This window comes from Glycine max, chromosome 14, assembly GCF_000004515.6.
Source record: "Glycine max cultivar Williams 82 chromosome 14, Glycine_max_v4.0, whole genome shotgun sequence".
Classification (NCBI taxonomy): Eukaryota; Viridiplantae; Streptophyta; class Magnoliopsida; order Fabales; family Fabaceae; genus Glycine; species Glycine max.
In genome coordinates, this window is record NC_038250.2 from 1531972 (window position 1) to 1558453 (window position 26482).

General features: G+C 31.9%; 4 protein-coding genes and 1 non-coding gene across 6 annotated transcripts; 2 read left to right on the forward strand and 3 right to left on the reverse strand.

The window, feature by feature from the left end:
* Positions 1–1628: 1628 nt before the first annotated feature.
* LOC100793277 (uncharacterized) lies at positions 1629–2187 on the reverse strand. Its single transcript, XR_005888513.1, has one exon. It is a non-coding gene; the product is annotated as an uncharacterized protein (transcript).
* Positions 2188–12416: 10229 nt separating this feature from the next.
* On the forward strand, positions 12417–15176 carry LOC100806541 (GDP-L-galactose phosphorylase 1-like). Its single transcript, NM_001254055.3, has 7 exons — positions 12417–12985; positions 13135–13247; positions 13343–13402; positions 13495–13737; positions 13834–14019; positions 14128–14376; positions 14459–15176. Exons 1-7 carry the CDS (start codon positions 12862–12864, stop codon positions 14792–14794), a joined length of 1311 nt encoding a protein of 436 aa, NP_001240984.1. The 5' UTR covers positions 12417–12861; the 3' UTR covers positions 14795–15176.
* A 1495-nt stretch (positions 15177–16671) lies between these two features.
* LOC106795721 (uncharacterized) lies at positions 16672–19470 on the reverse strand. Its single transcript, XM_014766567.3, has 2 exons — positions 18822–19470; positions 16672–18204 (listed from the first exon to the last, which is right to left on the reverse strand). Exons 1-2 carry the CDS (start codon positions 19102–19104, stop codon positions 18068–18070), a joined length of 420 nt encoding a protein of 139 aa, XP_014622053.1. The 5' UTR covers positions 19105–19470; the 3' UTR covers positions 16672–18067.
* LOC100305653 (stigma-specific stig1-like protein) lies at positions 16807–17621 on the forward strand. The gene has a single exon (NM_001251653.3). The coding sequence runs from the start codon at positions 16824–16826 to the stop codon at positions 17385–17387; it is 564 nt and encodes a 187-aa protein (NP_001238582.1). The 5' UTR covers positions 16807–16823; the 3' UTR covers positions 17388–17621.
* Positions 19471–19955: 485 nt separating the features above from the next.
* Positions 19956–25592, reverse strand: LOC100813488 (dihydrolipoyllysine-residue succinyltransferase component of 2-oxoglutarate dehydrogenase complex 2, mitochondrial). Of its 2 annotated transcripts, none has more exons than XM_006595662.4 (15): positions 25432–25592; positions 25100–25195; positions 24893–24970; positions 23775–23832; positions 23638–23665; positions 23313–23374; positions 23092–23166; positions 22934–22989; positions 22774–22818; positions 22387–22644; positions 22208–22302; positions 21479–21569; positions 21283–21393; positions 20837–21031; positions 19956–20455 (listed from the first exon to the last, which is right to left on the reverse strand). In XM_006595662.4, the coding sequence occupies exons 2-15, from the start codon at positions 25148–25150 to the stop codon at positions 20264–20266; spliced, it is 1395 nt and encodes a 464-aa protein (XP_006595725.1). In that variant the 5' UTR covers positions 25151–25195; positions 25432–25592; the 3' UTR covers positions 19956–20263. The 2 variants fall into 2 exon arrangements, with proteins under 2 accessions (XP_006595725.1, XP_003544840.1); XM_003544792.5 differs by having other exon boundaries at positions 24902–24970; positions 25432–25568.
* Between the last annotated feature and the right edge of the window lie 890 nt (positions 25593–26482).

The following is a 26482-nucleotide window of genomic DNA, read 5'->3' on the forward strand; positions in this document are numbered from 1 at the left end:
ATATAATAAAAAAAATGCAGATTTCATAACATATTTATCTCATGTGAAATAGGCAGGGTTCTATAAATCTATCTAGCTAACAATTAATGTTAATGTTAAGAAAAATATTTGTGATTTTTTCGGTCGACAATTGGATACAGCGAGTACACGCATAGGATGGGTGCATTGACATTAGCATTTAGCAACCTTAAATATATATTAACAAAAATCATGCAAATAAAAATGCTTTTCTCACTGTGCCAATTTTTTTATTTTCTTTTGTAAAATTCCTACGGGGCAGAAACATGTTACCCGTATCAGATTAAGACCCTGTCAGCAGGTATTACAAATTGGATAATATATTTCTCTGTATATATATTGTTGATAAGATGGATTAGACGGAATCAGGACAGATACATAATCAAAATAAGGCTTGATCTTTGTCAAATTAAACACTCGCCATCTTTCTTTCTTTCTTTTTTTATATACAGCTGTCACTATCAAACATTACCGGGCACTTATCTTGGACATAAAGTAACACTTTCAGAGTTCTGCATGTTTTGAAAAAAATTCGTCCAATTGCACAGAAAAATATCCAACGTGTTGTTTTTAATAGGATAGTCATGAGTCATCGCATGACTTGAGAAGAAACGGGAAACCGACTCAAATAGAGCTAAAGAATTATTATTCTTAATTATGCATTTTTTATTTTTACTAGGTGACTCTAATAGATCAATTTTGTGCTTAATTAACTAAAAACTAGTCTATTTTAACATGCTAAAAGTAGTTGCATTCAACTCATAAATGGTTAGTGAGAATACGTTTCCAACAACTCTTTAAAACTAGTAATTTATAATTGATTTTACTAACTATGAGTAATGGTTAAATTAATATTTTTTTAATTAAAAATTACAAAAATAATATATTAATAACATTAAAAAATTTCTACTTTTGATTCCTTAAACATAATACTATAAAAAATTATTAATAAAACTGATAATTACTTGTTAACTACTTAATTGTAGTTTGTGCAAACCATTGCTGTTAAGAGGTTAAAGTAGACTTAAAGTTTGATGAGTTACACAGCATCAAAGTTTGATTAGTTATACATACATTTGGTTAGGAGTGCAAGATGCATTAATTGATATCACATAATCTGCATAGTGCATCTTGTACTTTATAAAACACGATAGATATGAAGCATACATCATAATCATATACGCAGACCCAGTCAATATATTATTGATAGTCATGCAGAAATCCAGTTACAAATATCCAATTATACATGTCATGTCTTAACCACAGTGAATTCCAATTACTTTTCCAGCCTCCCCTCTCTTATTCTCTTCAGTCTTCCATTAATTTAAGCAGGAAAAAAAAACACCTTGATTTATTTTCAATAGAAAATGTTGTTTTAATGACATGCAACTTTTTTATTGTAGGAGCATGAAAGTGGATGCAGTAAAATGCTTTTAACAGGAACTTAGAAGATGATAATACAAATTGAAAGTAGTAAACAGACCTGACCTCTAATTCCAAATTAGAATCTGTACATGGGTTAAAAACTAATAGACCCTCAGTTTTTCTAAATTTAACACGCTGGAAATAATTCATTCAAGAGATTAAAGAAAGAAAAAGCTAATGCATTCCTAAAAGGCTTCCTCATAAAGCCAAGAATTCTCGATCTCTATCCTTCTTTAACTGGTTGTAGAAGTTCCCAATGAAGGCCTCAGCTTTTGCAAACAGCTCTTGCCCATTAACTCCCCCAACCTCATCTTCAGCTTCAATCTCCTCATCCATGACTTCTCCTTCACTTTCTCCACCTCCTATGAGCAAAAGATTTGGCATTGAAGGAAACTTTTTCACCTCAGTGACACCAACAATCTTCTCATCAGAAGCAGGCTTTTCAACAACCTTAGGCTTCTTTTCATCATGTTCTGAGGCACCCACTTCCACCCTTTCCTCAGGTTCATACACTTCTGGGGGCATTACAGGTTTCTGGGTAACAGAAACATGTTGTTTTTTGTCTTCTAAAGGCTTAGAAGAAACTGAGAGAACACCCGCTTCAGCTGCAAGTGCAATGATGAGAACGTTAAAGATGAAGTAAAGGTAGGTTGGTCTCAGAGAGGAAGGTAACAAGGGTGTGATCGCAAGGAGAAGAGTAAGGACAAAGAGCACAAGAAGTTCAGATTTGTTGAATTTGTTCATGACTTTGGTGAATGCGATCGAGGAAGTTAAAGTGGCCAAGAATCAAGAATGAAATAAACGATAAAAATAAATGAATAATTAGGGGTAGCAGGAAGTAATACGTAGGAATAAGTGTATGGGGTTATGGACATATAAATAGAGGTGTGGGAGACAAAGAGAAACAGTGCAAGTAGTCACTTGCATCAGTGTATAATAGCTGTAGGGACTGAAAATTCAAACAAAATTCTCACAGAGTCAATAAAAATATCATTCGCAAAAAAATACATATTGCAGTGCAATTAATATTTTTTTAGTGGAGAGAACAAAGTTGTTTTTCAATTTATTATTTAAGAGATTAATTCTACTTGTAATATACATATAAATGTATTGAGATTTTATATCATTATCTTACTCCTATACGATGCAGTACTTGTTAAATGTGGTGTAATACCCTTTAATTATAATTATCCTTTCTTCTTTAATTATAATTAATTTTGTTAAAATAAGTATTTATTTTAATAAAAAAATTCATCATTTAAATGGATAGCATAAACAAGTAATAATGAGTTGGTTGGTTTGAACTTATTTATTAAAATAAGCATTTATTTTAATAAAATAAGCATTATTCTATTTTTTTAGTATGTTTATTTAAATAAAAAAAAATTCTGTTTATTTTTAAAAAAAATCATATCTACTTTATAAAAAACACTTATTTTAAAATTTAAATAAATTCACTCAATATTTTGTCTTTTCATGCCATTGATAAAAGTAGTTCGATTCTACATTGTCCACCAAATTGATGATAATGAAATATTTAATCCAATTCGGATGGAAATTAAAGCTAGATAGATCTAGTTTAGTGATTTACTACTTGCAAACCAATTGCATAATGTTGTGAACTGTTAAAAGCGTTATCAATGTCGGCACATAAAAGTTCCATGACACAATCACTTGGAGCATTTTCATTTTCCTATCTTCACTCTATCGTGTAGTTGATTAAGTATTAAGTTCCATGACACAACCATTAGGAACAAAATATTAAGTTGAGCTTTGGCACAAAATTGTGACAAGATGAGATTATAGCCTAGGAGTCAAACTTGTTACACAGTGATTAGACAAAAACAAAAACAGGGGGCAATGGAACCATTCAACGTCCAAATTAATTTGGATGTTGCGTGATAAGGCCGGTGAATGCATATTCCTCCAATAAGGTTTTCACTTTTTTTTTTTGTGGGCGTTGATATGATTTTAAGGGAAGAAGCCCACGGTTCTGATCCTATGTGATTCCACCCCAGAGAACTGTTAATTTAAGGGTAGGATTATTATGACATTTTGACTTTGAACCCCCTAAGAATCATGGCAAAGCCCAACCTTATTAGACTCTGATCAGCCGACTTTCCTCTTTGTTGTTATGGACTGACTAAAATTTGGGTCATTTTTACACGAAAGAAGCCCAAAAGTTAAATCCTGATGAACCCTATTTAACCATGGTTTTTGTGGGTCAAAACAAAGGTTTAATAATCTACGGTTGGATAGTTCAAAGGATTCTTTTTTCTTTTTTTAACGTAAACATCCTGATATCAAGGATTTTAGAAGGGATATTATGAACAGTGTTGTATGCACATTAACCAGAGTCATTTATTCTTTAGCCAGCTGAAGTGTCCAAAGTTTATTAATTAATGAGATTTTTTTGTGTGTACAATAACGATAATGAAACTTATAATACACCCTATAAGAGAGACATGGACAAGCTAACAAATGAGAACAGGGTGGAAAGATTTTCATTTGAGAAGGAGAGCATATAATGTGAAAAAGAGACTCACATACTTTCATGTGGAAATTGTTAGAGACTCACGTTTTAATTAGCAGTTCGTAAATAATAATGTAAAAATTGAAACGGAATGGTTTTTTTTTTAAATAGAAGAAAGATTAAATAGAGTTCGAATTAGCACGACATTTTTTAAAAGAATATTCATATGTAATAAGTGGTATTGACGATATTAGGATCTCTCTAAGCATTCAAATGTTTGAATAAAATTATATGGCCCGCATACATTTTGATTTTCTTTTCGTTTCAGCTGAATCGTAGAATTTTAATACCCAAATCCATCGATTGTTTGGCTTTTTATTTAGAAAATGAGTTATCACCTTTACGAAGAAGAAGAAAAAAAAACAATATTCCTACAATTCACACTGGTGGTCAATGTCAATGCCAAATGACGATAGCGATATGATGATGTTAGCAGTGATCAAAGAACGTCGACGACTGTGACAAGGAACGCATATAAGAATGTGGCTAATATTAATCATCATGGCTATTGGAAAATGTCATAACAATGACTTTAAAATTATAAAAGCAACAATGGTAAATTTTAATTTTAACTTTTAATCTTTAACCTTTAACACCATAGTTATTCTTGGTAAAAAAACACCATAGTTATTAAATTTCATGTTCAGAATTAAAATATATGTAATATAAATAACTAATATTAATTATATGACATTTCCCTTATAATCAATATATATAATAATAATGTTAATTTCTTTCTAATTTTATTTTATAATATATTTTAATTTATTGTTTCATTTTATTTTTATTAAATTTTCGTTTATTTTATGTACATTTTTTAATCCTTATAGTTATTTTAAAAAAACAAATAACAATGAGGATTTTCACATAATATTTTTTTATTATATATACATATTATACAGAGAAAATTAATATATATATATATATAAGTATAAATATAAATATAATAGTCATTAATATAATTTGTTTTACTTATAATGTTAATAACCTCACGAGTCTTAATAAAATTATAAAAAACATTTACTAAACTAAATTTTTATATATTTCTTTGATAATAATCATTTTTTATTTATAAGCATAATATTAGCATAAGGTGAGTCTAATTCTTGCAAAAGCCAATAAAAATAAATAATTAATTAATTTAATTCTACCTTTTGTATGCTTCATTGGTACTACACTTGAGGTTTGTTTAAACTAATCTCATTAACAAAAGAAACAAGAATGCCTTATTAATACTTAACATTTTTTTTAAATAGAGATCTCTTGTGTATAATGAGATAGTTTTTTTTTTTTTTGAAAAAAAACTACTCATTTGATCCATATGATTATACAAACTTTATGTTTTTAGTTTCTATACAAGCACCTTTGGATCCTTTTTAGTTCTACCTTTAAAAAATAATAAGTACCATCAAAAGGTAAATTTTGTATAACCCTAAAAGTAGGAACTGAAAAAGATAAGAAAGTGCTTATATATACAAGGATTAAAAAAGTGGTGATTTTTAAGTGTGGAGACTAGAAGATAAAATTTGTACAAGTATAAGTATAAGGACTAAGTCAGTTTAATTATTTTATACAATAAAATAATAAAATTTAAATGAAATATAAATCAAATAACTAAAAGGTTGTCATTTTCTTAGTGTTATTTTGCATTGACAATATATGAAAATTAAATTCATATCATTATTAATAAATTTGTATATAATTAATAATATAAAAATAGCATTACATTTTTATCGACCAGTAAGTATATCGATCGAACGACCAAGAAATCTAGTTCTAATTTCAATATATTCACCAGATAAGATGATTGAAATTCGAATGTAACAACTATATATGGTTTGATTACTCAATTCCAAAGTTGGATTTCTCACGAAGTGTACCTTATATTAATATTAATTGCAAGTTAAGAAAAGTGGACTCGTTAAGGTTAAGCCTCCAAACAGAGGGCAGTGTCTGTCTTTGTCTTGGTCCCTCTGAGTCTGGGAGAGGACAAAAAAGAGTGTTTCTTAATTAGTCTTAAGAAATAAGAATGATCCCTTCATTGATGCGTAATCTTGCACGTTATTTCTCTGCCTTCTTCTGTTATTATCTCCCTCCCTAGTCCCCCACATCATTCATTCAAATCCACATCACACTAGGAAGATAAAATAGGAGACAATTTTATGAGTGAATTTTCACTTGTATTGTATGCCACTAACTAATGACATTCTAAATTTATTTATAATATATAATGAAAAATATATTTATATAGATTTTATTTTCACAAACACTTACTATTTTAAGCTAGTATATATGTAGAAGTCCAATGCTTTGTTTAGTGAAGGAGATGAAAAAAAATATTAATTTAAATTAAACTCTATCAAAATTCTCTATTTTAGGTAGCCTCCTACCAAATGGAAGCTAAGAGATGATATTTTAGGTATCTATCAACATCAACAATGCATCTGCAATAAGAAGAGTCATGTTATGGGAGAGTGCGATCCACATAACATTAAGTATCGTTTTACATACAAGACTCGTGCATGAGGGATACTTGAGTGAGTCAAGATTGGAATATGATGAGGCTAGCTAGTAATCGACCCAAGTTGTGATCTAGGATTTTGCCATTTTGGTGTTAACAAACACGAAAGTTGAGACATATAGCGGTGCTAAATTGAATATGGTTAAGCGTGAATTATATTCAAATTATTATGTAAATTTATGAATTAAGCTTCAAAAGGAAGAAAACAAAAGATTAATGGAAAATATCATTTTCTAATAAGACCCAAAAAAAGACATTAAGTAAAATTTCTTTCTAAATGTGTTAGACAAGGCATGATAAATGGGTCAAGAGGCTTAACATTGCAACTCAACCCATCAAAATAAATGGATTGACTATTTTTACTCAATGGATAAGTTTGTTTTATCATCCCTACTAATACCGTTAGAAATGGTTGGACATTTCTCTTTATTCAATATTACATCATATTCAAGTAATCTTATTAATATAATAAGGATATGAGAAGTTATATAGATTATAAGTTTATGAGTTTCCTTTAAAAAAATTGATTTATCCTTAATTGTCATCATAGACACGAATGAATCAAATCAACTCGAAAATAATTTGAAATTTGATTTGATAATTAGCTCCTTGAACTTGCTTCATAAATCATATGAGGTAAATTTAAACTAACAATCGAGTTTGTTAAATAAATGAGTCGAATTTGAATTGCATATAATTTGATCCGTTTGATTCATGAATAGACTCTCTCTCTCTCTCTCTCTCTCTCTCTATATATATATATATATATATATATATATATATAATTAAATGATTTTGTATTATTTTATATATGCATGATGAGATAGTTTTATTTATACTAATTTTAGTTGTAATTATGATTTTTTATTGTTATATCTTGTAACTCTACAAAACTAATAGAATAGGTCCAAATTTTTCCTTTTTAAAAAAGTTAAACAATTATTTTATCTAAAATCTACTGATAATTTGAAAATTTAAAATGTATAGGATTTAAAATTTTGGACTCTTGTGTATGTTATTCGAGCTAACGAGATAAATCGAGTTATTAAGGAGTTTGAACCGAGTCATGTTCGAGCTAAAAAAATTTATATCAAGTTTGAGTCAAATTTTGAACTAAACTAAATATTAATAAGTCAAGTTGAACTAAAATGAGCTCAACTTATTTATTTTTTGCCATAATTGTTATATATATATATATATATTGCTATTTATATAAAAGAAAACTTTGAGGATTAGAGCTTGATATCTCATATCCCATCCATCCAAGATAGTAGAGTGTTGTTGAGAATTGAGAAATATAATAAATCATTCTTATTAGATAAGATTAAAAGATATTCTACCATCAAAAGAAAAACATAAAAATATTTTAGTAAACTAGGTCTTGTGATTTCTTCTTTACATATACATCGAGGAAACTTTTTACATTAAAACTCTTGATATTATTTCTTCTGCTCGTACACTTATTTTACTTCCATTTCATGTCTGTTTTAATTTAAATTCAACATAAATAGGATAATTAATTTGGTCTATTAATTTATAATTTTCAACACCCAAACGTCCTCTCACGTGAGTATACAACTTTGTGCTTTTCAGTGGTGCACACATGCATCATGTGGAGACATGGGTTGAGGATTGGAGGATTGTGTTTGTGGGCTCAGAGAGGACCAGCAGAAATTAATTAAAAGAGATATTTTGGTGGCCATTCAATTCACCCTCGAAGTTTCATGGACTGGAGTTTTCTGTTTATTGGTAGAGATAGAGAAATTTCAGAGCTTCTTCCCATATATTTTAGGTTTCCACAAATTCGTCATCAAAATTCAATATAGACAAGATATGTATATACAACAAGACTTCTTCAAGTCCACAAAATATTATAATTTTTATATACAAAACTAATTTATATTCGTGCGTGGGAGAAGATATACGTGTATTTATTTTAACGCGTCATTCTTTTCTTCTTTCTCAAGTTAAACGTATGTTTTTGGATTGGTTGAAAAAGGTTTTGATGGAGACTCTAGTACATAACTATGTAGAAATTATGAACATATTTTTCTAGTTACTGGTGGTATTTATCAAGTTGATTTAAGTGATTATTTAAAAATTTTGATTTCTTAATCTTAGAATTAATTTATGCTAATTCTCATATTCAAATAGATAAATGGCCAGGAAACTTAATAAAAGTTCAAGAAAAACACAAATGAACGATAACTGAAGTTTGTGAAATATTTGGGATAACATTAATGTTTGAAATGTTTATTTAAGAAAAACATAAAAATAACAGCATAAAAAATCATTGAAAGTAATTTACAAACAATGTTAGAGGAAAAAATAACCTAACAAAGTTAACATGATCGTTGTGAGCTTGACAGAACTTCACGTTACATTATAAATCATATTAACCATATTTTATATTATCTAGTTATAGTACTTCTTTTAGTCTTTTCATCCACGCGTGAAGCCGTACGTGAAAACGTGATTTTGGCAGGCTCATGGGGATAAATAAGTAACTTGTTGCGAAAGTTCATGTGGCACTGGTTCAGCCAATGGGTAAATGTGCTAACAAGTGACTTAAGAAAGTAAAAGAGGATTTTTTTTTATTATAATACATAAAATTACATTTTTCTATCATTTATAAATACATTTTATATAAATTTTAATAATTTTTTAAAATTTCTTGACTAGTTCCAAAAAAACAAGCATTGATTAAAAAAAAACCCTTGGCAATATTTCATAGAAAAATATTGACGCAAAAAGAGAATTGTGGTGGGGACGTGGGGTTGGAATTAGTACCAAGAACAAGACCAAAAAACATGCTATTGCTAGTAAAAGGCGAGCTGTAATTAAGAAATTAATCAAATAAAGAATTGTTTCCCAGCATAATTGGGATTGGTTATTCATTGAGTAGTTGCAAACACTTCGATCGGTGGAATGTTATCTTACTAGTACTTTTAATTTTTTTAAACAAAAAGAAAGTTTTATTAGCATCCCAAGTCTTACTTCAGTGGTGGGTAAGTATGAATCTAGATGAGAGAAATGCTCTTAACATTGTTCCAATATATTCTTTTATATGCAGTATTTTTATTATTAAATGAAATTTATCAAAAATTATAAATTTATCATATTCTTTATCTAATGACAAATAATTGTGATTTTGTAATTTAAAATAAATTTTAATTGATAAAAAAATAAGTTAAAAAGGATTTGTTGGAAATATAAAATTTCAACTAATAAAAAAGACTATATTTAAAAAAGTGTGTTTAAAAATATGTTATTAATATTTCTCTTGATCCTATCTATCTAAATCAATACTTACGGTTGATTGACACATCTATACTCCCTTCGTCCTATTTTATTTGATACTTTAACAATTTTTTCCCTTTTTGATTGTGATTTTACAATATTAATAAAATATTAAAATTTGTATTATATATTTAATCATTTATTGTAAAATGAGAAAATAAAAAATATACAAAGAAAAATCGAATTAATATAAAAGACAAAGAATACATAAAAAGATAATTACATGATAACATTCATGAAATTAAAAATATTAATTGTAATTTTTAATTCTTATATAAATGTAGAAGAATTTTTTAATAATTTTATTTCAGATATAATGTTTATTAATTTATAGTAATTTATCTATCGTTCAACTTTACTCATGATGAGCACTTAATTTAAGAAGTAGTTTATCAGTTTCTTTTTAATGAAGTATGACTATTTATGTAATGTCAACCGTTCATTAGTTAAAAGAGAAAACAAATTATATAGGCCGACAATGAAAGTGAAAGAAAGATTAATTTGGTGTGAAATAAAAATATTAAATATCATTTATACCATAAAATTTTCATGTCTTTCAATCACAAATTATAATATATAATAAATTTACCGATTGAATAATTATGTTAAAACTCATGACAATAACTTCTAATTTATTAATTTTTAAGGTGTAAACAAATTACATAAAAAATACATACAGATAGTTTGCTTAAACTTAAAATAAATGTGATTTTTTTAATTAAAAATACTTTAAAAAAACTTAAACAACCAGATCAACCATTATATTCTAATAAAAATACCCCATCAAGGAAGAAAATTTAACGGGGTACCAGTGGAGGAAAAATGAATAATGATGAACGTACGTCTGGTGGAGAAAATTTGAATAATGATGAACGTACATATGGATTTTAGACATCTAGCGTTCCACCCAAAAACTTGGTTGATTACATGCATAAATATAATTAATTTTGTTTTATAAATAGTTTAAAGTAAATAAATATGAATATATATAATTTGAGTAAAATTAGACAATCAGGGAGAGAAAAATAAAGATAGGTATTATAAATTTTATAATATAATAGAAAGAGACAAATAAAAAAAAATGTTGATGGATGTTTAAGTATCATTGCTCATATATAATTATGCTATGATTATTATTAACTTTTTACAAACTAATAAGTGGTTAGTTGGAGTTAGACTTTGTCCCTATGAACAAGATTTCATATTTTAATCTTATGAATACTTCATACCAATATGTATGTATAAAAAAAAAATATTCACATACAAGGTAAAAATCAACCGCTATTGAACATTTTAATAACTTTATGGCTCTATTAACGAACAACGACGATGTCTAAGGTGATCAAGTGAGTGAGGTGGTTTAAGGTTGACAAGTAATTTTTCACTATTAATAAAATATTAAACAGTTAAGATGAAATATTATTTTTATCAATTATTAATAACCAAAATTATTTTCATATTGTGTATTTTGTCTTTTATCATAGCATCTCATTTTCTAGTTCCTTGGTCCTTTTCCTCCCTCATTCGTTGTGCGTCGTCAGGTCGGTGTCACTACCTTGTTTTATTTTCCCTTCTTCTTTCACCGAGAGAAACATGCAGATTCATAACCATCTAAAAGGTAACAATTTAAATGAGCCAATTTTAAAAATCAAAGTTCAAAACCATTGACATTAAAAAACTAGAGAAGAGCATCAACACCGAAATTTAATACAAGATTCATTATCACTCAAGCATTACGACATCCAAAAATAGTGAGAAAAACTAATAAACTAGGTCATTTTTGCAAACGCACGTTACCCTCTCTCCCTCTTTGGTTGCTCTTTCCCCCTCCCCAAATCTAGACTTTCAAAAGTGTTTCGATGTTGTTTTCATGGAGGAGGAAATGTGTGTTGATGTTGTCTAAAATTGTCTTCGCCATCGTGAAGCGTAGAGACAGATGATGAGGGATGAAAAAAAAAAAAAAAGCCAAGAGATAGAATTAACTCATAAGGATGAAATTGTAATTTCATACCACTATAAAAACTAGTCCACCATGGACCACATTGCATACTAGTCCACCTTAGAAGGCATCCTCTGTTAACTACTTGTTACAGAAAGTTAATCATGGTTAGATATTTTAATAACTTAATAACAATACTATATAATTGTGTTCATTCACTCTTAACTACTTATGGGGGAAAATAGCCATATTTGAACATGTAATTAATCATGTGCAACAATCTAAAATGAATGACTTGTAGGATAAAATATTATATAAAAACGTTTCAATTGAATAACTGATTATAAACCACTTATCAATAAATTTCATTTATTTATTTCTAACAGAAGATTAATGATACTTATACATGTGATTAAGTGTAAAATATGAGTGGAATGAGAGAAGATTCTAGAGTCCAAGATTCCTTGAAGGTGGGTCATGAGTAAAGTAGTGTATTGCCCATTGATTACGCCCAATAGCGTCTAGCGAGGCGAACAAAAAAATGAAGGCACCTCTCTCTTTCAATTATTGTCTCTTCTCTTGTACTCTGTTTATTCACAGCCACATTTGAAGCACGTCTCTCTTCTCTTCTCTTCTCTTATCTATAAAAGAAGAAACAAAGGCACCTCATCCACCAAAACAGAGCTAGTTTAGTTATCTACTCTTTTCTGCATGTTTGTTCTCTCAACGACTCCTCCGCGAAAGAGTATTATTCAATATTTTGGTTGGGTTGAATCCCGGGGTTGAAGCGTTGCAGACATCACGGCTATTCTAAGAGTGTCTCGCTCCCTCATTCATGTCCGATCTGTACGACGGAGGACGGGTAGTTGCGTAACTGCCGTTAACCCTTCGCCGCACGGTGGGCGTGGTGCTTTGCCTTCTGAAGGTGGTAGCCCTTCAGACTTGCTCTTCCTCGCTGGTGGTGGTTTCTTCTAGTTTCTTCACTCTTTTCATTACTTTTAGCCTGCATAGTTTTAAATAAGAAAAAAAAAACAGCGACTTTGTGACTAGTTAAGATCACCGTTTCTTCTTCTTCTTCTTCTTCTTCTTCTTCTACTACTACTACTACTACTTTTCCTCCACAAAATGATGCTCAGAATCAAGAGGGTTCCCACTGTCGTTTCCAACTACCAAAAAGACGACGCTGCAGACTCTCCTCGTCCCGTCGGAGGTTGTGGTCGGAATTGCCTCAAAGCTTGTTGCCTTCCAGGTACTTCTTTCTTTCTCCAACTCGTATATGCATGTGCATGTAATGTTCACGGTTGATTTTCTCATCAATAACTCTCTAAAGTTGAGTTGGATCCATTATACATGGCTCTTTTTTTTTATAGTGATTTGTGTTTTTTGCTTTGTTAACAGATGCAAAGCTGCCTTTGTATGCTTTCAAGAAGGCTAATGGAAAGGATTTGGCCCTGCATGCATGCGCCGGGGAGCCTCCCCTCACATTCCTCGACTCACTTCTTCTTGGAGAGGTAAATATGGAATTTTGCTCATGGAGAACGGTTAACACCATCTTTTCTTGTTACCCTTTGCGTTAAAGTTTCTAAATTTTACCCTTTCATGGCAGTGGGAAGATCGCATGCAGAGAGGACTTTTTCGCTATGATGTTACCGCCTGTGAAACCAAGGTCTGTTTTCTTTTGTTTTTGTCTTCCTATGCATAGATATATGGATGGTATGATTTCTGAGTTTGATGTGTTTTGTGGTGATTTTGTTGTAGGTGATTCCTGGTGAATATGGTTTCGTTGCCCAGCTTAATGAGGGTCGTCACCTCAAGAAGAGACCAACTGAGTTCCGAGTTGACAAGGTCCTTCAACCCTTTGATGAAAACAAATTCAACTTTACCAAAGTTGGGCAAGAAGAGGTCCTCTTCCAATTTGAAGCTAGCGAGGATGGACAAGTCCAGTTCTTTCCAAATGCTCCAGTTGATGTTGACAATTCTCCCAGCTTTGTTGCCATCAATGTATAGACACTAGCTTTTGTTCTTGTGGGTTCATTGTTAGGCGTTTTATGTGATGACTGATGATGATGTTTGTTTGTTTATCGATTTTCGTAACAGGTCAGTCCTATTGAGTATGGGCATGTTTTGCTGATTCCGCGCATTTTCGAGTGTTTGCCTCAAAGGATTGACCGTGAGAGCTTCCTCCTTGCACTTCACATGGCAGTGGAAGCTGATAATCCATATTTTCGATTGGGTTACAACAGTTTGGGTGCTTTTGCAACCATTAACCATCTTCACTTCCAGGTACTGGATGCTAAATTATACCACTTAATAGTTCATGTTGATGATTCCGTTGTTTAATTCTACAAATCTGATCGCAATTTGGTGATTTTGGCATGAATATATATGCAGGCTTATTATTTGGCTCTGCCCTTCCCAATTGAGAAGGCCCCCACTAAGAAAATTGCAAGTTTAAATGGTGGGGTGAAGATATCTGAACTGTTGAAGTATCCAGTTAGAGGTCTCGTCTTTGAGGGTGGCGATACGCTGGAAGATTTATCAAATGTTGTTTCAGATGCCTGTATATGTCTTCAGAACAACAACATACCTTTCAATGTTCTTATCTCTGACTGTGGAAAGCAAGTCTATCTGTTACCACAGGTAAACTAATTCTTGAAGCAAGTGAATTTGCCTAATCTATTTTCATTAGTTGTGTGGGGGTATTTACCAAATATCTGAACAGTGTTATGCAGAGAAACAAGCTCTTGGAGAAGTGGATGCTGAGCTTCTTGACACCCAAGTGAATCCTGCTGTGTGGGAAATTAGTGGGCACATGGTTCTAAAGAGGAAGAAGGATTATGATGAGGCATCTGAAGGCAATGCTTGGAGGCTTCTTGCAGAGGTGTCCCTCTCTCAAGAGAGGTTTCAAGAAGTCAATGATCTTATTTTTGAAGCCATTGGCTGTGGTGAATTGGAGGATGTCAACGTTGAAAGTGTCAAAGAAGTTGATGCAGTCAGCACAAGCGAACACCCTACTGTGGTGGTAGCTGGTTCACAAGAATGTGTGATTCTACACTAACAAGGCTCTAAAATTATGAACAAATTCAGCAAATCCGTAGTGCTTTAAGAATAATTGCTGAATTGTGTCACCGTTTAAGTCACATAGTATTGTGCTGTGCTTGAGCCTTAAGGTCCTGTGTTGTATGTATTTGCTTTTATCTGCCTTTATGACGCGTTCATGTGAAAGTACGATGTAATAACTGCTCACCTGAGTACTGTTGTTGGTGTTTTGGGGTATGATGTATCATAATGCTTGACTTGACTCTGAGAAATAATAAATTCAGTTATCTGTTTGTTCTTGTAGTAGTTCTTAAGGATGAAATCTTCACTTGCTGTATTTCTGGTTTCCCTTTGTAATAAATGTTTGTATATTAATAAATGTTTTATGTTATGGGTTATAAGAATTTGGCGAGAATCTTTATTGATGTTTTTTCAGTGCCTCTTGGCTGTGCAGTAAGTGTTTGATTGTTTTAGATTTTGATAGAATTGATTATGAATTGTTGATTGTTTTAGATTTTGTTAGAATTAGTTGTGAATAGTTGAATATGATTAAGAATGTGTTGTAGTACAAGAAATGGATTAATGTTGTAAATCATAGAGGCTATCAATAGATTGTTTAATGAGTTGGTCTTCAAATTGATTGCAAGATGCTGTCAAAGTACTACGTTGTTTTAGATTCTGTCATTTAGTTATTTTATGCTGTCGCGTATAAAAAAGAAATCATTAAATGCTTCAAGTTGAGCATAGTCCTCAGACAGTGCAGAGCTTCTTTTTTTATTTTTTACTTTTAATTCATGTTAAGTTTGTTGAGTTTTGGGACAGGGCACATACTCATATCATGTAGGGACATATGCCACCCAAACGCTTTCAGTAATTAATGAAGTATAATGTAGCAATTAATGATATGGTATGCATCTGCCTCAAAAAAACACTCAAGTATTTTAATTTAGACTTCATTACTCGTTGCATCGTTAACAGTATTCAGCACTGGTTCCTGCATCTTGAATATTCGGACAGAATTTCTTCAACACGCACAAACCAAATTCTGGTGATATACTTGTAAAGACTCTAGCGTTCTAAGCCAGTACATAAAGGATACAAATGGGTGATTAAAATTAGAGAGAATACCTTATATCCTATATGATCTATTTATATTATTTCCTTTTTACTTATTTAAGTGATGCCATAGGGAATTTGGGCAATTATTTTAATTATTTTCTTTTAAGCTTTCTAAAGCTTAAAGTTTAAAACTATGTTTTTTCCTCTTAAGATTTTATATTCTTAAAATAAGATAAAATTAATAAGTGTCAAGATTCAGCTGATCACATAAGGTGATACAATGGACTACAAACAAGATTGCGTAAGTAGGACTGCGTAAGCTTGAAGTCTTGAGGCTCCTCAATAGTATTATTAAAACTGATCAGTCTGAATAAGCTTGAAGTGGGTGTTTGGTTTATCAATAGTATTATTAAAACCGTTTGATCGTCGTTACATGTCCTCTGGACAGTTTTATTTTATTTTATTGACTTTGTTTTTTAATCTGTTACTCTTTCTTGCTTTTTATTTTTTTTAAAAATCGGGCAATGCACAGGTTTTTCAATGCTAATAAATCATAAAATAACACGCGGAGATTCATGAGGTGGTTACAATCTTTTTAAAAAGGCATTTCAATTTTCATGTGAATCAGTTCCCTTCAATAACGAAACAGTTCATGGTTTTGTTTTGCATTCATCATCATGTTTTACAATCCTAAATCACGCAACCTTGTTTTGAGGATCAACATACAAATGTTAAGCCTCTCAACTCATTATGCAAAAAGCACAGAGCTAGCTGACAAAACATTCCTTCTAGTGCATATGTAACCCAAACACATATACAGACAACGTCCACCGCCCATAACATGAGATTATGACCATGGTTGTTATTCATGCAAGAAAAACATGCCCCTCTGGCTTTGTAAGAAAAGCAATTTACCTTCACATAAACATGAAAATAAATCATATATATATATGGTTCCAAAATGCTACCCTTCAAGCCACTTCCTCAAGATGAGTCTAAGAGCACAATCTTCAGCTCTTGTGACATTGGTGTTGGTGCTGTTGCTGATCAAAATAGAGGGAAATCCGACACCAAAAGAAGTCCATGAGAATGGCACTGATGCCTCATCTTCATCAACATCATTGATGGAGAAAGATGAGAACCAAATCATTGGATGCAGGGGAAGACCACTGATATGTAGCAGAGGAGAGTTTCCACCAAGGTCTATATGCTGTGGAGACCGTTGTGTGGATGTGACTAGAGACAGAGAGAATTGTGGGGTATGTGGGGTTAGGTGCACGTTTAATCGTCAATGCTGCAACCGTTTGTGCTTAAACACAAATGTGAACATTTTCAACTGTGGTAGGTGTGGAAGAGTATGCCCCCTTGGGAGGTTATGTGTATTTGGATTGTGTGCCTTTGAGCAAGCAGTGCCAACGCCAACGCCAGTGTCACCATTACCGCCATCACCGCCGGTGTCACCATCACCGCCAGTATCAGTATCACCATTGTTTCCTCCCGTGCCTCCAGCAAAGTCACCACAGCCACTGGATTACCAACCTGAAATGGGTTAAGTACTGTTGTAATAGATTGTGGATGGGGTCTCATGGTTACCTCTCCCCTGCTTTGAAGTTCGTATCTTTGTCATTCTAAAATAAGTATTTAAGCCTTTATTAAGGTTTTCATGTGCAACTGTTTGTGTCAAGCAGATGTTGGTATGAATTGTATGATGTTGGTTTGATACTTTCTATGTTAGTGGCAAAACATGTTAATTTTATATGAGAAAGAACATTATAACCGAGTAACTTCCGGGTTATTGTTGACTGACAATGGTTGAAGGAACTAAAAGGAGAAGTATTTATTGTGGAGAGAGTGGGTAAAAAAGGTCATAGACAATATAATTTTACATATCCCAATAAAACACTTTATCTTTTTAGTTCCTTAAGCAATTTCTACCAGTTATGCTTTTGTAATTCATGAATGCTCGCACATCTTCAAATTTGAAACTTATTTACATTCAGTAATTGTTATATAAAAATAAAATAAATCATTTATATGAACTACAGACACAATTAGAATAATTATGTATGTATATTCAGTTCAATTCAATTCTGAGTGTTGCACATTCATACAATGGACATGCAACATCTTCATGCTTTAACACAGTTCTCCTCCTTCAGATTTTTTCCTTTTCAGGACATTGGTTATGTGCAAACTGTACTTTCCGCTTACTTGAGCTTGATCTTTGGACTTCTCAGTTTCCACTCATCTCTTTAAGGAGTCTTTGTGATTTCGTTTTTTTAGCTGTTTCCATGTTCTTCCTCAGTAAATTAATCTCTCTAATATAATAATGTTGTCTGTCGATCACCAATCCAAGGAACAGAGAGAATCCTGCCCAATAATTACCATTTTATAGGATTTAAAACTCATGTTCTGCACATAGTAGTATATCAGAAGTGAAAGAGAAATCTATATTCATTGATACTTGTTAGAATTCATTTCTCAATTAAATGCATTGTCCAAGCATGAGTAATGGCAAATATGCTAACAAAAGCGGGTTATAAAGTTGGTTTGGTGGTGAAAGGAGAAGGAAAAAGGGGAGAGAGATAGTGGGTTTGAATCTCTTTACTAATAAAAAATTAACTATTAACAACTAACATTTGTCAATAAAAAAATGTCAAAATATGCTAAAGCTACTTTTAGTTAGCACATATTCAAAATTATAAATGTAGCCTCTTCAAATAATTAATAGAGTACTTTATTGGTGGGCATTTCTCAATTCTGTTTGCCACGAGTCAAGCCTAGAAAAATATTTATTTGTAAACTTCCATAGTGAAATTTTGATGATTTCAACCTTCTTGTTTCAGATAAGTTATGAAACTAAACAGATGCATACACTAGTACACGTGGGGTAAGTAACTTCTCTTTCTATTGTGTGTGTAACAAAATAGTAATGCTGGTATTGTAACTTTGTAAGCAAACAAGGAATGTATTTTTTGAGTAATTACCCAAGAAAGCTGCTTCCAAGAGACGACGTGCCATCAACACCTCATCAGTTGGATTAACTATGCCAGCATCCTTTGAGCGCTTTTGGATTTTGGTTATAGTATACACAGTGGAGCTCAAGACCACACACATAGTTGCTGCCACAGTTTTTGTGACTAAAGGGCCCCTCCCCTGCTTCAAGAGGTCTAGCCCCTTGACCACCAATTTTCGTAATGGATTTGCAAAAGATAATATTAAGATGAATGCTATTTGGATCATCAAAAGTATGAATAAAAGTTGTATCATCTTTGTAGAACTTCTTGAATGTTGATTTCTGTGGTGGAGGTAAGATGAGAGCCTCGATGAAAAATAAACTCTTTATTTTGACTTTGAGTACCATGTGTTTATAAGCTGCTTTTGGAGACTTGTGAGATTAGGCAAAGGATTATGCCATGCTTTCCGTTCCAAGACCGCAGGAGGCACAGAATAACTTTGAACAAGAGGAATCAGTGGCAACACGTTTGATGAGAATAAAACTGAATATGGCCTGCAAGCTTGAGTGATCTCTACCTTCCCAATTCAATAATCAATTACCTCTCTTTTCACTTTTTCTTGAGAATATAAAACCTCGCCTTGATCATCCAAAAACTTTTTTTTCCCTGATTCTTTTGCAATTTACCCAAGCATATTATTATATGCGATATATATACTAGTTTTAGTACCTGTTCAATACAGAGGACGAATGTTGAATCTTGACAATGTTGAAAAGACAAAACTAACAATAGTAGAAATACAATTATTATTTAGAATGATAATGAAACCCCTCTTCATATATTTATGACCATGTATCTCTCGTCAGACCATTTTTCATGTTCCCAGCAAACAACAAACTAATTTGCATGTTGAATTCTATGCATATTTTTTGGATTAAGCTCTTAATTAACAGAAATAAATAAATAAAAGCATTTTTTCCCACGAGAATTATTAACTTATAGAGGCTACATTCGATGTGGCGTATATAAAAACAGGGGAATTCTAGAAGGAATTTAATTACGGCAGTGTATTATTGCCATTTTATATCATCCCCGCTTTCTTGGATCCTATGATAATATGTATCTAAAAATTTTCATCTGCTAAAAAATAGTGTAAGAATATAGTGCCATGAAAAGAAATCGTATTATTACTCCAGGGGCAATCCTTACAGTATAGTTCATAGTCGTTTCATACAATTTTGGAGCCAAAAACTGTGACCCTCTTCATATTAAATGAGAGGAATAGTAGGTAGAAAAAACACAACCATGCTGAATTAATATCGAACGGAAATTGGGATATGATCCTAAAGAGTTTGCTCATTACAGATTATAAATTACGGGCAGCCGCAATTCAAAACCTAAACAAAAGGGTACCCATTATGGTATTTGAATTTTGAGGTTTAATTTACTCCATTTAAAATTAGAGGTTCACTTCATATGTCGAGCAGAAGCCTACGAGGATCCTCCACAATATCTTTGATGCGTCGCAGAAAGAACACAGCCTCTCTTCCATCAATAATTCTGTGGTCATATGTTAGAGCCACGTACATCAATGGTCTTGGGACAATATTTCCTCCAACAACCGTTGGACGGCTCACTATGGAATGCATACCCAAGATTGCAGACTGCCAAAAACAATAACTGCATGAGTTTTCTTTCTAAATAATTCATTTCATATTTTAATGTTCACAATAACTAGCATTATTTAAAAAAAATTATACATATTTAACTAGTAAGGGATAGATCAGAATATTAGGCTTGATATTTAGAATTAAACTGATCCTTCTGTGAAAACAAATTGTATATTGAAGAGTTACTGGTGACAAAAATAATGACCATTTTCATTAAATGATAAACAATGCCTGAACCTACCAAGATAGAAGGAAAGCAATCAATTATTATGTACAATCATATACATACAGAAACAACTTCAAAACATATCGAAGAATGCCTTACAAATTAAAGAAAAAAATATAATGATATATATCTTAGTATAACTTCCAAACCTGAGGAGGGTTGATAATAGGGGTACTCAAAAGGCTTCCATAAACACCACCATTTGATATTGTAAGAGTGCCTCCAGCCATCTCATCAATTGATAAAGTTCCATCATTTGCCTTCTTTGCAAAAGCATTAATCTGCTTTTCTATATCAGCAAAGTTCATGGTATCAGCATTGCGGATAACCGGTACAACAAGGCCCTGGAATGGCGATTGAGGGTCAATATTTGTTCAAATACAACATGCATGTTGATAATTTTCATGGCCATGCAAAAAACTGCAAAATTAGAAAATATATACAAGATCACTAGTAAATTAGCTCCATAGCCATGACAATAGTTGACATAAGTTGATCACAGAGATGGCTAGGTTTCATCAAGACAGTATAATGATTGATTGATTTCTCAAGTAAACAAAGTAAATGAGAAAAGATAAAGGTGGCTGATAAAAACCTTCGAAGTACCAACAGCTATGCTGATATCTATATAATCTCTGTATATAATATCATCACCATCAATGACTGCATTGACAATCGGCTGATGTTGGAGTGCATTAACAGCAGCCTAACATGGAGACCATAAAAAGTGTATGAGGATATCAAAAAGAGAAAACCCAGCTAGTCTATACTTCAGTAATTAGAAAACATACTTTCACAAAGCCAGACATAAGCCCCAATTTGACTCCATGCTTTTCAACAAAAGCATCCTTATAATCAGAACGGAGCTTCATCAAATTAGTCCTATCATTAAGAGCAGACCAATAAGGAAGAGAATGACAATAGTAATCCACTATATAAGGACATGACAGGAAACACAACATCAAGAATTGGCAATTAAACACATGGAATCACTCTTTTTGATTAAGTTTACATAATAACTGAATTACATTCCTCCCCCTCCCCCTCCCCCTCATTTAATCAACAGAATATCCCATGATACTGGTGTTATCACATAGAAACTACTAACACGGTGGCATAATGAAAAATTACATAGATGAGCAAAAAGTTAAGCATAAATCCAAGAAGGGAAAAAAAAGGCTTCAATACATATAAGTCAATCCTTGCCCTATCTTCTTCTAAACAAAAAATTAAGAAATGTAAACCAACTACAGCAAGTAGAAATTGAGAGAATACGTAACAGGTTTGTTGATCTGACAAAGACCAAGAAAAATTAACAGAAATGTAATGACTCTCCAATGTATCATAGCTGTAGTGGACAGAACATGGGTAGAGAACTTCATTAAATTTAGACAACTGTGTTCCATTAGAACCGTCACCAAATAATGTAATAGTGCATTTTATACACACATGGGGTAAAAACATACAGTTTGAGCAATATTAAAATCTTATGCTACAATTTGACAATCAACAAAACTTACATATCAACTTCATTGAAGGTTGTCAGCATAGCAAACGTGTTTTGGGAATCTTTCAGCCGTGTAGCAACTCGTTTCCGAAGCCTTGTCATAGGAACCTTTGATAACAATGGAAGACATTAAAACAACTTTCATGGTTGCTAAATATAATTCAGGTAGGACCAAAAATCACAATGCCTCACTCGTCTTTCTCTTTCTTTAGGAGGAAGCTGGGGCTCGGTGGGAGACTTCAGAATGGCAGGAGGTGCTTTGGGCTTCTCTTTAGCAGGAGCAGTTTCAACTTTGGGAGCTTTCTTCTCCTCGCTAACCTTTTGGGTTGGCTGAGGAGCACCTTTCTCAGATGTAGTCTCAGATGGGGCAACGTGAGTTGCATCAGCAGACCTTGAAATGATTGCTATCTTGTTACCTGGCTCAACAGTATCACCTTCGTTGGCTAGAAGCTGCAAATCATTAAATAGATCACACAAGCCAAATTTAATAAAAGAGAAACGAGAAAGAAGAGAGTAACAATTTCTATCATTTCAGGGTGGTTTGGGGAGAGTAAAAACAATTTAAATCTATGAAACTACCTTTAGAATCACGCCTGACTCAGGACTTGAAACATCAATTGTCACCTAATTAAGGAATAAAAACAAAATACAGCATTAATTATTTGGAAATCAAGAAAATTAAATGTTTATAACCATCAAAATCCTTCACAAAAATTGGCATGTTGCTTCGACATAGCACCTTGTCTGTTTCAATTTGAGCAATTGGTTCATCAGCATTAACCCTGTCACCAGGTCCTGCTCCCATATAACAAATCAAAACACGACAGTCAGTCACCAATAATTCATAAATTAACAATTCAAATAGAAAACAACAAAAAAATATACAGGATAACATACTCTTCAAAAATTGTGCCAGAGTTCCATCAGAGATAGATTCAGCCAAAGGAGGAACCACAACATCAACCGTATCTCCTTTATCACAAATATAAATAACATTAGCAATCGAAAGCCAAAATAAAACAGGTTAATTAAACAATGTAAATTCCAGATAAATGAATGGTACATTAATAGACACATCAATAGGGTAATAAGGCAATAGTGTCACATCAATAGCTCACCACTTTCTGAAGAAAATAGACGCCCCAAAGTTTGAACGGTTGCCTCTGGATGAATGACCACCCTACAGAGCAATAAGGCAATATCAGAACAGCATCACTGTGGATAAGAAATTGTAACTATTTTCCATTCCATCTGATCATTAATTAATGATTTGTCATTATTGCACCCCTGAAACTCCATGTGAAAAGATCATCAACAGAAGAGCACCAAAATTCTTAACCAAAGGCACCCTTACAATCTATCCTATTTCTGAGCCAAACTTTTTTACATAAATTAAATAGAATCCTAAAGCAATGCTTAGGACTATTAAATGGTGCCACAAACCTCATAGGCTTTGAATTAATCCAGCTTCCTGCAACAACAACAAAATTTATGATTTAAATTGCAAAATTGCAGAAATCATTCAAGCAATTAAGTCAACAGCATCTAAAATATTTAAAATAAAATGTACCCAAAATTACCAAGGGTTATATGACTGAAGTTTCGGACAAATCCACATCCGCCTGAAGGAAATGCAATCTGTTAAACATAATAAAACAATATTTGTAAGAAACTTCAAAGGATACAAATAACATATAAATTCCAAAATCCAACCCTCTATAACAAAGACCATAAGTAACAGTGGGGAAAAAATAATGAGGTCATCACCCGTATGTAGGATACAGTATCTCAAAACAATAAATGAAAAAATCACAAGTGCTAATTATTACTTACAAGAAATATTTTTTAGAGAAGAGAGTGCAAAAAAATAAAAATAGATAATAAGATTGTCCCAAGAAATTTACATTGTGTAGTCTGTACACAAAGCAGGCAGTCTATACATCAATTAGTAATTGCCATACTTTGCTGATATAATTGAGTAAAAAAAGTAAAACCTTACTTTATCACATTGAATTTGAACAACCATATGTTAATCCAATCACATTTTGAACAAGATTCAAACAACACACAAGAGAAAAAAGGTCATAAACAGAAATGACGATGACCAATTACTTTTCAAACTGTTGAAAAATCCAGAAGCCATAGATGTAGGAAATAGTATCAACGTCAAAAAAGAAAAAGTTAGAAAATGAAATGCACCAGAATAGGAACTTGTCACCAAGGACAAACCAGATGAGCATCAGAGTCTTTTCATGAAAGAAATTTTATCAAAAACAATTACAACAATTAAGCAAGATTAGGAATTTGCCACCAAGGATGCGACCCAATATTTTCACATTCTATTTGTCCAGGTAGTACATTTAACACGTATCCCAAAGGGCTAATATGTTTTAGTTTCTATAAATATAATTCGCTCTTACACCCTCAAAATAAAATAGTCTCCTTTGGGCGGTCCCTTGTTTATGGAAATAGGAACCACATGTGACATGTCCATAAATGAGCGACAAAACAAACGATTTTATTTTGAAGGACAAAAAGTGAGCACTGCCTTATTTGCAGATACTAATAACATAACCCTATCGCAGACATAACAGTTGAGTAACCATCAGTATTAACAGTTGAGAACCGATAACCATCAGTATCTTATATGAAGAAAAAACATATCAACAGAGTATATGCAGAAAATAAAAACAAACACCTCTTTTACCGCAATGGAAGAAGCTCTAGCAGAAACTGATGGGCCAGACCGAATGTTCTGAACTGACTGACCAAGCAACTGAAACAAATGCAGAACAGGCATCAAACATCACTTGAACTTAAACTTCAATCCGTGGATTAACACAAACACATTCAAATTAAAAATTCATGATGATTCATAAGCGTTTAGAAAAGACCGAGCTCTCACCCAAGGAGACGGGCTGCCAGAAGCAACCCTTCGCCTTACGACACCAAACATGATTACGCTGTCAGAAATCTCTTCTTCGTCCTTCGGACTTCAAACCTAATTTGACAAATAACAAATTCAACCAACAAAACCATAAAAATAATCGGACTGAACGGAAAATGCTTGCATAGATAACGTCTCGGATTCATTACGTTTCAAAACAAGAATTTTAAAAACAACAACAATACACCTATTGCAATGTATTTTCCCGATTCAACCGTTCTAGATGCAGATTTGCGAAATTGCGCTGCGAAAAAAATAGAAAAGCTATTTCTCGGGAAAAAAAGACTAACCTGAACGCCAAACGCAGATCGAAAGGTAGGGTTGACGATGGAACGGAGACAAAGGAGATCGCCGCCTACAGAGTTATGAAGAACAATAGTATTATATTCGCTCTCTATAATTGCATTTCTTATGTCTAATTTCCCTATCTTTATTGAAAATACTATTTTCCACGTCAAATATCGCGTGTTTCAAATTTTAAATATTATTATTTTTCTTCCTCACCTTTGGAAAAAAATAATATTATATTATACTTTCTTGATTAATTTAGATTTCTCTGATTTAATTGTTAAAATGCATTTTTATCAATCAAATCAATTTATGATATTTTCGAAATTAGTAGTTTCAATGTCTGAATCTTTGTATTTTAATTCATATCTTTTTACTGATAAAATAATCTATTGCTAATTAAATAAATCAAAGCTTTCTTCATTTTTTTTATTTAAAAATTGTATTTTTCTTATATTTTCAATCAATCTTGGAATGTTCTAGTTATTTGTCAGAGTATTTGTATAGATAAAAAAAAATGAGCTATACAAAGTTAAATTTTATTTTAATAATAATTTTAAAAATAAAACTAATCCATCTGACTTTTTGGATTGAAAAATCCATTAGCGGATTGTTTCGAATGTATCCAAATCCAAAAAACTAATAATCAATAAACTTACATGAAAAAAAATAAAAATGTTACTAACTTACTATTAAATTAATAAATTTGTGATTTGACTATTGAAACTTTATTTTGAATGTTGAAGAATACTTATATCATTCATCTCATAATTATTTCAAATCAAACATATTTAATTGTGAAATTTTTAAGTTATAAATTATTGAAAATATATATGTATTTTATCAGTATAAGTAATATTAATTAATTTATTTAAATTATTCTTAATTATATATTTAATCTATCTCATCCCAACATATATTCAATTCATTTATGTATCTCTCCCATTGGAAGCTTGTCACAAGTGGTTCCTTGCTTGTGCCACATCTCTTGTGTGCATTAGTGATTACTTCTTGTCCTTGTTAGTGTCTAGGATGTCACAGCTTGAACCATCC

Excerpts from the sequence above, each read along its gene's own strand:
- LOC100806541 (NM_001254055.3), top strand. The coding sequence starts at position 12,862 with ATGATGCTCAGAATCAAGAGGGTTCCCACTGTCGTTTCCAACTACCAA. Across the intron at positions 13,738-13,833 it reads CCAGCTTTGTTGCCATCAAT|GTCAGTCCTATTGAGTATGG; the intron begins GTATAGACACTA and ends TTTTCGTAACAG. Across the intron at positions 14,020-14,127 it reads TTAACCATCTTCACTTCCAG|GCTTATTATTTGGCTCTGCC; the intron begins GTACTGGATGCT and ends ATATATATGCAG.
- LOC100305653 (NM_001251653.3), top strand. The coding sequence starts at position 16,824 with ATGAGTCTAAGAGCACAATCTTCAGCTCTTGTGACATTGGTGTTGGTG.
- LOC106795721 (XM_014766567.3), bottom strand. The coding sequence starts at position 19,104 with ATGATACAACTTTTATTCATACTTTTGATGATCCAAATAGCATTCATC. Across the intron at positions 18,205-18,821 it reads CTTGGAAGCAGCTTTCTTGG|GATTCTCTCTGTTCCTTGGA; the intron begins GTAATTACTCAA and ends ATTATTGGGCAG.
- LOC100813488 (XM_006595662.4), bottom strand. The coding sequence starts at position 25,150 with ATGTTTGGTGTCGTAAGGCGAAGGGTTGCTTCTGGCAGCCCGTCTCCT. Across the intron at positions 23,167-23,312 it reads TCTATTTTCTTCAGAAAGTG|GAGATACGGTTGATGTTGTG; the intron begins GTGAGCTATTGA and ends TTTGTGATAAAG. Across the intron at positions 21,394-21,478 it reads TTATGTCTGGCTTTGTGAAA|GCTGCTGTTAATGCACTCCA; the intron begins GTATGTTTTCTA and ends TCTCCATGTTAG.